Source organism: Drosophila subpulchrella, chromosome 2R (assembly GCF_014743375.2).
Source record: "Drosophila subpulchrella strain 33 F10 #4 breed RU33 chromosome 2R, RU_Dsub_v1.1 Primary Assembly, whole genome shotgun sequence".
Taxonomy (NCBI): Eukaryota; Metazoa; Arthropoda; class Insecta; order Diptera; family Drosophilidae; genus Drosophila; species Drosophila subpulchrella.
This window is the reverse complement of record NC_050611.1, coordinates 9702610-9715032: the sequence shown is the minus strand read 5'-3', so window position 1 is coordinate 9715032 and position 12423 is coordinate 9702610. Positions and strand designations below refer to the sequence as shown.

The window sequence follows — 12423 nt, the reverse complement described above, 5'->3', positions numbered from 1 at the left end:
ACGAATTATGTTGAGATCATGCTTATAGGGCGATATAGTGCGCAACGGATCTTAAAGGCAAGGCTCAAAAGAAATACAACTTTGGTTCTTTGATCTTAAATCCAAGTATCATATTTTACTTTAATGCAATCCCGAAACACACACTATATCGCACTCTGTATGTACGTGTAGATCAAGTTGAAACCCAGACAAAAACAATTCGAGGCGAGAGTTTACACAGAACAAAGATATATATCATAGAATATATATATATAAAGAAATAAGTATGGTATATAATACTGTAAGTGACAGACTTTTTTGCGGATCGTTGCGCTGCGGCAGACAGTCGAGTTTTCCAGGACAAGATACGGTCGGCCTCATAGATAGTAGTATGTGATAGTAGGTAGTAGATATTGGAGTAGTAGTGGTGGATGGAGTAGTGGGGTAGTACAACAGTTTTGTTTGTAGAGACATCTAAAAGAAATTTAGTAATAAAAATAGGTTAGTGAAAAATTCGCACAATTTCCGCAAAAAAAAAAAATATGGCAAAACTGAACGAGTGAAAAAATGGAGAACAAAAAACAAACACGAAAACGAAAACAATGATGGATGATGAATCATGGGGATATGAACAAAAGATGCAAGGATCGATGGCGATGATAAATAATGGGTGGGTGGGGAATGAGTAAAGGCTATAAATAATAAAACTTTCGATTGCTGCAAGTGAATACATCATAAATATAGTATATTTCTTGTATTTGGTGTTTTTTCGTAATTTATTCATTAAAAAATATAATTTTCTCATTTTTGTTTCGTTTGGACTTTGGATAAATTAGGTTTTAATATTAGGTATACATGCTAGAAATGTATAGTATAATAACTTAACTAAGTCGTACAATTTGGTGGCATATCATTTGGAATAAGTGCATTACAATTAGAAATCTACCTCCATGACTTCCTCTGTTTGCGAGAGGCGAGTTAGGTGGCTAGTTGAGTATTTTGTATTTTTTGGATTAAATCAAATTGAAATTACTCAACTTGTAGTAAAAGATTTGATATTCTCTCTTGACTTTTTTTTTCTTTTTGGTTTCATCTTAAATGACTAACAAATAGTTTAGGGTCCTGGACACTCTTTAGGGTAAAGTAATCCCATCCCTGTCATGCTTATAAGATTACAAATTCGTGACGGTTCGTGATAGTTATCGTTGGATTTAGGAAAGTTTTGTGGGTTGATTCAACATTGTAATATTGACAAATTTTAAGACACATTTTGTCTAGGAGCGACTCACAAAAATACATAATTAAAATTATCTTTCAAAATGGAATGTCTACGTTTGAGATTCTCGTACAGGGCAAATACATATAGTAAAATGAGGGTTTGGGGGCGTAAGGAAGGAAAACGTATGAATACAGTTAAGCAAATACGTAGAGCTTACGCTCTTGACAAAATAAAATGAGAGATTCTTCGAGTTTCAATAAATAAGATACATATATGTATATCTATAACTAGAGTCGAGAGAGCTGCTTAGTTATTGTTATAAGCAAATGGCATCGTGTTCATCAATCGCTCCTTGAGCAATGAATTTGATATAATCTGTAGGCCCAGCTTCATGTTCCACTCCTCGTTCATCAGGTGCTGCACCTTGCTGGGCGTCACCGGTTCCGGCTTGATGCCGAGAGCTGCAGCAGCCTCGGCTTGTGCGGCCAGTGCCTCCTCCTCGTCAGCGTCCAAGGGTCGTCCTCCTCCCGATTCGTTGTTGTTCTTGGCCTGGGCCTCTGCAACGGCGGCGGCTGCTGCTGCTGCAGCTGCGGCAGCCGCTGCTGCCTGCTCCTCGACCACGGCTGCTGCTGCAGAAATCGCTGTGATGGCACCTGTCAACCCATACGTGGGTATCGGCATAATGTGCGGTGGCAGTGGTGATGTGCATCGCGAGCCCGGCAGATTCTCGTTCTCGTAGTTCTCCTTGCGCAGCGACAGGTTCTCCGGTATGGGACTCTCGCAGCCATTGTGGGATCCAGCGCTTCCCACACTAGCCCCACAATCAGCGCTGGAGCCTCCGCCGCCGCCGCCACCTCCCATCTGCTGCAGACCAGCCAGACCTCCGCCAGACTTGAGGTCCAGCGAGCCGCCAATCGAGGTCCGCGATCCACTGCCCGTTGTCATCTGGGCAATTGCCGGCGGAATGCCGTGCTTGGAGACCAAATGGCGCACCATGTGGTACTTGCGACGGAATCGAGAGCTGCAAAACTCGCAATTGAAACGCGGCGGAATGCCAATGCACTCGTCGCGCATGTGCCGCTGCAGGTGGCGCTTGCGCAGGTAACTCTTGTTGCAGACGGCGCAGTGGAATCGCTCCTTGTACTGATCCGGATCCGCATCGTCGCTGCCGAAAACGCTGTGCTTGTAGTCGTACTTCAGGTCTGGTGGGTTCGAACCAAATCGAATCCCGATAATCGGTGGTTAGTGGTGTGGTGTGATGTAATTATGGTGTGTTGTATGGAGATTTATGTGGTTTTTGGTGGGTTGATTGTTATTGGTGATTTGGGAAGATTAGAGTCGATTCGATTCGATTTGATTTGATTTGATTTGGTTTGATTGGTTTTTGATTTTGATGTTTTTGTGGGGTTTGTATGAAATGAAAATGAAAAGAAAATAAAAAGAAACATGTGTGAAAAATCATAAACACAAGGTCCAGAATTAGGCTTAATGGTAATTGGGCGCATAAACAATACTCAAATCTTTGCTTTCAATGTTGTTTATGGAACTTAACTTAAAACTAAACTTAATCGTCAATTTTCATTTTGTTTCGTTTTGAGAAGTTGAAGGAAAACTAATACAAATTATACAATTCCAATGTCTAAGTCAAGTTTACATAATGATACAAATTCATTTTCAACAAAAACTACTGAAGAGGCTACGCTAAACAATTATCGAGGAAAACAATAATTTAAGTAAATACATTTTAAATACGTTTCTCTAACAGAAATACAAAAAATAAGTTAAGAAACTATTGAATAACAAATATCAAAATACCTATTAAGTAATTGTTAGAAGTTGTAAACAAAAATTGTAATTATAAGTTAAATAAAAATTTTGTTTAAAATTATACAATTGGATTTTCGTCAAACGTTTCCGTTTTATATATTTTCTTTTCAGGTTTTGTGTTGGACACAGTAGTTTTTTCAGAGGCTTTGAGGTTGGTGTCTCCAAAGGATTTCTGGCATCACTGACTCTAAAAATACATTATTCAAAACATATATATCATAGGCGATAAAAAAATCAACTTTCATTTCAATAAATATTCGTACACATATATTTAACTTCAATTATTGACTTAGCAGACAGACACAGAACAATTTATAGAGCGAGATTGAACAACGTTTCTTAACTATATAAAGGGATGTTCTATTATGTAGATGTATAACAGCCAGTTTTGATCTCGAGAACTTGGAATCACATTCCATTTAATATCTAGACTTTCTTCAGCTGATGAATGCCGTGCTTTTGCCGCAGATGGAGTTTCAGATCGTAGCGCCACGAGCAGCTAAAGTTGCAGAACTCGCAATGGAACTGTACACTGGTCTTTTTGGCCGCCAAGGATGAGCTGCTGTTGTTGATGTTGTTACTGCTGCTGCTGCTGCTCGTGTTGCCAGTGGCAGAAATGTGATTGCGTTGCGGTTTATTGGTCGATGATGGACGTATGCTGCTGTTCAGCAAATTGGCCAACTGAAAGGAGGCTGCTGCCGCGGACATGTGACAACCACTGCAGTTGCTGGCGTTACAATGGAGCTGCTGTTGGCCGCCGGTCGTTGTCGTCGTCGTTTGCAAGTGGTTAACAATGGCCTCCGCCTGGCCAGAGTTTCCACATTTGTACATTCTGCGTATCGTTACTTCCGGCTCACAAATCTCAGCAGCATGGCCACTACTATTGCTATTGTTGTTGCTGTGATGTGGCAGCAAATGGTTCTGATGGTTTGCTGCTGTTGTTGTGGCTGCGGTTGTGGTCTGATGCTCCGCCGGCTTCTTGCTGGCCGCACTGGCCGCTGCTATAACTGCCGTGGCATAATTACAGTAAAGCGTCCTTAAATCTGTAAGAATTGTGATTGGGTTTTTGTCTAAGATTTGCTGAGACTGTTTAACGATTTCTTACAGAGAGTACAGAGAAAGAGTCAAAGAAAGTAGAGTGGAGAAATAGTTTAATGGCGGGTGGTGTGTGTTGTGTGTGGGGTTTCATGTTCGTGTTGTGTCTTCGCTGTTTCTCTTTTTGTTTTGGTTTCATTTTATACAGTGTGTTTGGTTTGGCTTATAGCTATTATTCTTGTATTATGCAATATATAATGTGGATTAGGTTAACCGACGCCGCCATTACATGGATATACATCTCTCGCCGCAGTTAAAACTTAAGTTAAACTTAAAGGTAAACACAAAAATAATCAACTTTGGCACCAACAAAATGTTTGAGAAAATGTTATTTACCAAAAAATATAATCAAGTAATTAAATTAATTTTGAAACTCAGTTTCAATGTTTCTTTTCTTCGATTCATGCATCAATTGAAAAACGCATTTGTTGTGGTTTGGTTTATAAAAAACGTGGCATTTATTTTTAGTTTATAGCTTTCTCCTTTGTTTTTTTTTTTCAATTTATACAAAATATATATACTTTCGTTTTAATATTATTAGATTAGTTCTCAACTTTTTGATTTAGCGCTGGAAAAAGAAATACTCATTTAATTCGGTTGTGTGACAACCAAATAAAATTATATAAAATATATATATATATGTAAATGCAGGAAAAATAAAGGATGGTTTGCAAGCCAAAAGGTCAAAGTTCAACCGCTGCTCTTTGGTTAATTCGATTAGTAGGTAGGTAGAGATTACTCTGTGGACAGAGGAGGCTATAGGATAGCGTTGTGGGCGCGTCTTTTTCTCGAAATGGAGGTAGAGAGGGCAGGGAGAGAGTAAGGAGGACCCGCCCCCCTCAGTTCAAATGGCTATCTACCCCCCTCTTACAATCCCTCCCCCTTAAGAGGATGTGGTGGAGGAGGAGCCGCTGGCCACCACCGCTGCCGCAGCGGCCACCTGCTGAAGAGCCTGCTGCAGCAGGGCCTGCTGTCTGAGTTGATGGCGATAGTAGCTACTGGTGGAGCTCTCCTCCATTAAATTTGACGGCTGCTGCTGCTGCTGCTGCTGCAGTTCATCCTCATCGTCATCCTCGACTAGATAGGCTTGCTGATCATCCTCATCGACGGCGGCCACCGATGCCTCGTCCAGCATGTCCACCAAATCGACTATTTCCGTTTCCGTCTTGTGCTCCTCCTCCTCGGTGCCCTCCACGGATGAGGCTGCCGCAGCTGCTGCTCTCTGCTGGCGCTTGAACATCGATCTCATGGCTATTTCCGGATGCTTCTTGCGTACATGCTGGCGCAGATGATCCGCTCGCTTCGTGCGATGCCCACAAACGGAGCACACCATGCTCTTGCCCTTGCCGCACTCCTGACGCAAATGGCGCCGCAAGGTGCCATGTCTTCGATATGTCCTAAAGCATTGCGGGCAAGTAAAGCTCTCCTCCAGACTACCTCCACCTCCTCCTCCAACTCCTGCTCCTCCTACACCATTTCCGCCGGATAGTAAACCATGAAAGTGATCAAATTGTGGCGCCTGAAAGTGATGCATGGATGATCCCGATCCCGTTCCCGTTCCCTGGTGATAGTCATCGCTGCTGCCATCCATCAGTTCCAACTTGCTCCCGCCGTTCAGATGATTCTGCTGACTGGATGAGGAGTCGTCTATCATCAGCTGCAGGCCTGAAATTTGTTTTTGTTTTTCGTTTGGTATTTTCAGATTTTTCTCAGTTTCGAATTCAGTTTTCTATAATTTTCCTTTTGCGAATTATATTCTGTTCTCAAAACGTTAAACGTTAATTTTTGGTATATCATGCTTTTTTTCATTACTTCATTATCATTATTGAGTGTTAAGTTTGGTTTGATTTGTTTTTTAGTTGTTTTATTTTTTCAAGGCAAAACAAGCAATTTGTTATTTGGAGTTTTTTTTTCAAAATGCCAGATTAGTTTCGAAAGCATTAATATTTTCGTTTTGTGGTAAATTAATAAATTAATTTCTGGTTTGCATTAAACAAAAACAAATTTCAAACAGGCATATATAAAGGGTAGAAATTGCAGCACAGCAGCATGGCAAAAAAAAATAGTAGGGGAGGAGCGGGCGTTAGGTTAAAGGTTAATCGTAGGAGAAAAAAAAATAGACAAGTAGGAGGATTGACAGAGAAGACGGAAGCCTCGAGACGAGAAAGATATATCCCTTTGTTTGTGTTGTTTTGGTCAGGATGTATATGATGCATGTATAGAGAGCTTAATGAAATGTGAGTGTTTGAGAGGTATATCTGTTTTTCGGGCAAGCAAAAATATAACATAGATATCATTTTGGCTTTATATGGTGGTTGATCTTGGGACACACGCGAAATGCAACTCGAAACAACATAGAAGAAAGTGGGTTTCCCAGGGTAGATAGGTAATACATATAATATTGGCATCGTTATGGGTAACGTATTTTAATGGCTCTTTTCGAATCAGTCTAAAACAAATATTTGGTATTGTGCTTCTTGACCTTGCAATGCCGATTCAGCGAGTCCTTCCGCTTGAATCCCGCATCGCAAACCTGGCACCGGAAGTTCTCCAGCATTCCGCACTCGAACTCCAGGTGCCGCTTCAGCGCGGATAACCTCGTGTATGCATTTGGACACTGCGGACACTGCAGCTTGCCATCGTCCCGCATATCCGCATTTCTTGCCAGATACGCCGCCGAACTGCTCCGCACCGTCGGCGGTGGAATGCTCTTCTTGGTGGTGGCGGTGGTGGTGGTGTTGCTCCCACTACTACTGTTTGCCGCCTTCCTCCTCCGCGATCGCAGCTTTCCACGACGCAGCTGCACCATCGGTGTGACCACTGCAAGTGGTGATGGTGGCGATTCTGGCGGAGATTCAACGGCGACGGGCGGCGGTATCGGTGGCGGCGGCATTTCGCTGTCATAGTAAAACATTTGATTCAAGCTCAACTCGAGCAGACCTGCAATTAAATGTTTGAGCAAAGAGCAGATAGAGAAACGAAACACACAGAGAGTCATCAAGTCAGAGAAACCGAGAATCGGAGAAAAAGCGAGCAATCGACAGACACAAAGCTTTATATTTCAAGCACACAACTTCAAAAACCATACAGTGTTGCCAACTAGCTATGACAAGATCTAGAATCTAGTCCAACTGCCTGTATTTATTTTCTATTCTGAATCCTAAAAATCGTATTGAAGATTAAATACAATGAGAAAAAAACTTTTCGAAATTTAAGATAAGAATAAAATTGGGTATTTATATAAAAGTAAGTAGGTATATCATGAAATTTAATATACTGATGGTTTGAATGTAAGTCATAAATTCATAACATAGATCAATGGAAGTACAAGTGCTGAAAAATATTCCAATGCTTGAAAAAAAAGCTAGTTATATAAAAATTATATTATTAGTCTACTACTTCAAACAATTTTAAATGGTACACATAGGGTAATCCCCCTTCTATAAAATACTAAAATTTGTTGTATGAGTAACAAGTGATTAAATATACTCTTGGAAGTTAGATAGATAGATACAAGCCTAAGAGAAAGCATGCCTACTTCAAGCAAGGTTAAGAAAAGACAACAAAAAAAATTTGTTTCTATCTGGACAAAAGAATTTCTATACTATTATATTATATAGTTTGTTGGCAACACTGATTTCCACTCAATTACTCAATCCAATCAACTCTAAGCCACTCCACCTGTTCACATCCTCAACTTCACCCTTTTCACTAGATCCGAGTTAGAGAAGAATCATACGTTGAATTTCGAACCCAAGTTTATTGTAGTTATCATGTTGTTGGGGGTGGCGTGTTGTGTGATGATATGATATAGAGTGTAAGAAGGTAAGGGTGTTTTACATCGATTACACTTATATCCTACTGAAACTATTCCCTCTTCTGGACGCCCTTGTGCACATAGTAGTAGTGATCTTGCAGCTTGAAATTATAGTGGAAACGACGGCCGCACATGCGGCACACGTACTTCTTCGGCTGGTTGCACTCTTTGCGCATGTGGCGCGTCAAGGTGCCCAGGACCTGGTAGCGACGTCCGCACGTCTGGCACACATAAGGAGCACTCGCCGCATCCGCCGACTTGGATTTGGAATTCGATTTCGTTGTGGATGCGGTGGTTGCCGAGGCGGAGGATGTGGAGGGACCATCTCCACCGCTGATGGCATTTCTAGAGAAAACGGAAAAGCGGGAGGGAGAACAGGGTTTTGATCATCATCATCAAACATCATCGTAGAGAAGCTAACCAACCGCCAAGATCACCAGCAAAATTTACCTGCGCGATGAGGAGGTGGTGGTCGGCATCACCTTGCGCTTGCGCCTGGACATTGTGTGCGTTGCAGTGGCAGATGCAGATGCAGATGCAGACGTGGCAATCGCCGTGGCAATGGCTATGTTGGCCATTCTTCTGGCCAGTCGCTTTGAGCCACCACGCACCGAGGTGATTCTGGGCACAACCATGGTGTCTGCGAACCACATCGACCATGGACCAATCATTCAAAGGTGGAATTGGGGACGGAAAGAGAGTTTGAAATTGAGACACACATAGAAAGGGCTCCAAAAAGCAGAAACAAATGAAATAACAAACTGGCCTAGCTAAATGCTCTTGCTAACCGGCGACTTATGCTCTTGGAATGCTTTAGATTTCTATTGAGCCTAAAAGGAATTCCTATCCAAGCAAATGTTCACGAAATTGACTGACATAATAGGTATTTACTTTAAATTTTAACTCATTAAAGTACAAAATTTCAGAAACAATCCATATATTAATCCGATTGAAAAGCAGAAAATAGTTCATAAATTTAGCTATTTGGTAATCCAACATCAACAGACCAATGCATAAGCAACAACAAACAAATACACAACCGTACAAAAATACAATCTGTCAAATGCAAGTGCTGGATTAAAAAAAATGAAAATGTATTTCAAATTTTAAGATTACGTTATTTTATTATTTCAAGAATTAATAATCTTGAAAGTGCTTTATGCATTCAAACCTATTCCTTGTTCATTTCTAAACCTTTAAGGTTGTAGAAAAAGCTCTTTTTTTATTCCTCAGCCTTAAATTCCAAAATATACAATCTAAATGCAAGTTGAAAATTGAAAAGGGAAAGTGAAAGGCAGCGCAAGAGGCAAAAAGTCCAGAAAAACACATACCAACTACAAATTACTTAAGGTGAAACAACTTTTTACATATCAACTACATAAAAAGCTGGAGGCGATATATATATTTTAAATATTTAACTTTTGCACAAACATTCACACACCACATAAATAAACAAACAAATAAACAAGGACTGCAAGTACAAACATTTTTTTTTGAGCTTGCGGTTGGCGTGATGTGATAAAAGCTTTGGACTCATTGCATGTTACACAAAAAATAACAAAAACCAAAAAAAAAAATTATCTTGCTACTGTGCCTGTTTGTGTGTGTATGCGACGATGTGCCTGTGTAAATTGGGTCAAGGCCATGCAAACAGCTTTCAACTGGGCCAAAACCAGAAATAGGGAGGTAGTATTCGCCATTCGAAATTGAAAACGATATCTTATATTGCAGCTAATTTTGGGTACAGTAGGGAAAAAATTGTACGAAACAGGAACGGATTTATGGAATAAAGGATTTCATTTTACCTAATACTGTTGTAATTTTACCCATATAACATACAGCCCTTAAATTTTAAAGTCTTGTGATATAAACCAGAAATTTCCATGGAGCAACTTATCAATGTTGATGTGCCAACAGCTGTTTTACGCTGTGTGTGTGGCGACAGAGAACTGGCAGAGCTATGCTCAATTTTAAGCTGCCAACCCCTGATATAAGCCTTTAGAAGGCCAGAAATAATTTTTCTTATTACATTTATAATTTGTAATGCTGTTATTCCAATTAAAATCCAACCAACGGATATAACTGCCCGTTTAAGCAAGCTTTTCGTTACCGAATCAGCAGGACGGACCCATGAAAAGAGCTCACTCCAAAATGAATAATTAAAAAATTCTGCAATACTTGGCCTTCAAACGATAAATTGCAATTGTCAGCACTAAATCAAGTGTTATCCAAACAACCAAATGGCTCTCTACCAACGCAAACTCTTGGTTATATAAGCTCAAGTCATGCTAGATTATAAAGTTCCCCCACAATGAAGCACTCTAGCCAAAGTATGGCAATTTAAAAGTGGCTCTTTAAACCCCCCTACTTATATCTCACACTTCCAGTTAGGCGACTTTCTGCGTTCGAAGAAATTCCCAACGAAAAATTCCCAAACTTGATTCTTTATGCAACCATTAGGTTTAATTGTCCCAGCAGAATCATCATCATCATCGTATCATCATTGACTTTACACGGATGCAGCACGAATCTTTAAAAATAGCCAATGAGAAGAAAACGGCGAAAAAACAAACAAAAACTCAAGCCAACGAGATACATTCACAGAGATATGAACATTAATATTATTGCCCTCTTCACCACCCCCCACACTCATGGGAACAATGCTGATTAAAGAGGAAAAAAAATAAAACTCACAATCTCACACATAGAAACACATTATAATTTAGCCGACCTTGAACTTGAACGAATGCCTCGGGCATTATTGCAGCATTTGTTTTTGTTTTCTGCTGATTAACAATTAACAAAACAGGCATAGAAAGCGAGAACCGTCGAAAGAGGGTGGTTAGACGAGAGATCAACCAGAGTTTCATGGATATTAGAACAAGATACTTTTTTTTTTTAGATACCTCACCTTGCTAACGAGCAAAACAAAGCCTTTATAAAATAATTGGGCAAACAAGATTGTCACAGTAAAAGGGGTAGAGAACAAAAACATATATGAAAAACAAAGCAAATAAAATGAGCTTTCAAAGCTTTATAGAATTACTTGCGATAATAGACCTTTAAGAATTGGGGAAAAACCGCCTTGTACTTTTGCAGCGCAACTATCAAATAAATATTCCTCTTTGAACAGCTTTAGGAATAATAATACACAATAATGTTTACTTGATAAAACATTAGTTACAAATAGAGAAGTTATTTCTTATAAATGATTCTACGGCATCCTCAAGGGAAAATCATAATGTAACTGTCAATATAAAGAGGCAAAACGATTGATAACAGAAATAGTCTAGAAAACCTATATATCTTGCAACCAAAAACATCAAACGATCCATTTATTTCGGTCCCCTATATTTAAGATGAAAGACCAATAGGGAAAATTAATTTTTCCCATTAACTATAGCGTTTTAAACAAAAATATCAAACAATCAAAAGAAATCAAGTTTCTCTTTAATTTGTTCTTAGACTCTCTGCCAACATTTCAAATTTATAAAAACCGTATCGCAGAGTTGTCTATATGGATATGTATATGTATGTTCAAGTAGATCGGGGGATCGGTTGAGTTTCGTAAGAGAACGTGTTTTTCGGTGTTTGGTGTTTGTTTGGCAACGCTTCAAGCAATTTCGAGAAACAAACGCCAAACGCAAAATGAAATTTTAAGTAAAATATATATACAATATAAATTTAAGGTGTACACTTAGAAATAAATCGGAAGAAGAGTGGAAACTGGGAGTTACACTATAGCTTACCCTTGAGCCCGTCCACTCCTTTCAGGAGAAAGAGAGTTCTTGTAGATTTTTTTTCATTTTACACTTTACCTGGAATCGCTGTAAAATAAATGTTCTCTTTTCTTTCGGATGAGGAATGATTGTTGATTTGGGGAGGGGAAATATTTGGTGATACAGGGGGGATATAAGGATGGGGGGTTTTAGGATCGGGTATTATATCGGGGGTCAAACAAAAATGAACTTAAAATAAAAAATTTACTTCATTTTTGTATTGCACTCCGCCCAACCGATACCGTCGAGCGGAGCATACTCACCTGAACACGCACCTGAGATTTCCGCGCTGAAGTTGGATGCTTTCCGGGTGTTACAGTTGGATCTCGTCGAATGGCCCAAAGCAGCGAATGTACCTCACCATCTAGGATGGCTACGAGCTTTGTTTTCGGCCACGACTTGAGACCATCGGCAGCTGATCCTCCTCCAAATGCGACGATCCCTCGGTTCTTTCTTCTCGGTCATCAGGTCATCAAAACTTTTCACTTGACTTTTTAAAGGGTTTAAGCAACAACGTACGTACATCTCTTTTGGTTGTGGGGAAAAAGTTTCCCCCAACCTAATAGACGTAATCGCGTAAAAAGAGTGGATGCGCGCGCGTTACTTTGATCGGAAATACTTACAAACTAGCTTTAAAACTAAAAACAAATTCATAAGGAAAATAAACAACAAAAAAAAAGTCCCGTCAACCAAAATAAAGCAAAATA

At 39.8% G+C, this 12423-nt stretch overlaps 1 protein-coding gene across 20 annotated transcripts in view; it reads right to left on the bottom strand.

Annotated features, from left to right (window-relative positions):
* The window catches only part of LOC119549274 (longitudinals lacking protein, isoforms F/I/K/T), a 64131-nt gene that overhangs the window by 37123 nt on the left and 14585 nt on the right, over positions 1-12423 (bottom strand). The window contains exons 6-7 of one of the 20 annotated variants that reach the window (XM_037857201.1): positions 8388-8577; positions 7771-8282 (exon numbers count right to left, since the gene is read on the bottom strand). The exons of 15 other annotated variants lie outside the window; for them this stretch is intronic. In XM_037857201.1, coding sequence (XP_037713129.1) covers positions 7988-8282; positions 8388-8577 — 485 coding nt within the window. In that variant the 3' untranslated portion in view covers positions 7771-7987. Of the gene's footprint in view, positions 1-1360; positions 2401-3269; positions 4069-4988; positions 5786-5901; positions 7061-7770; positions 8283-8387; positions 8578-12423 lie in introns of those variants that run through there. 4 more of the 20 variants (XM_037857195.1, XM_037857199.1, XM_037857196.1 and 1 more) reach the window with 4 other exon arrangements.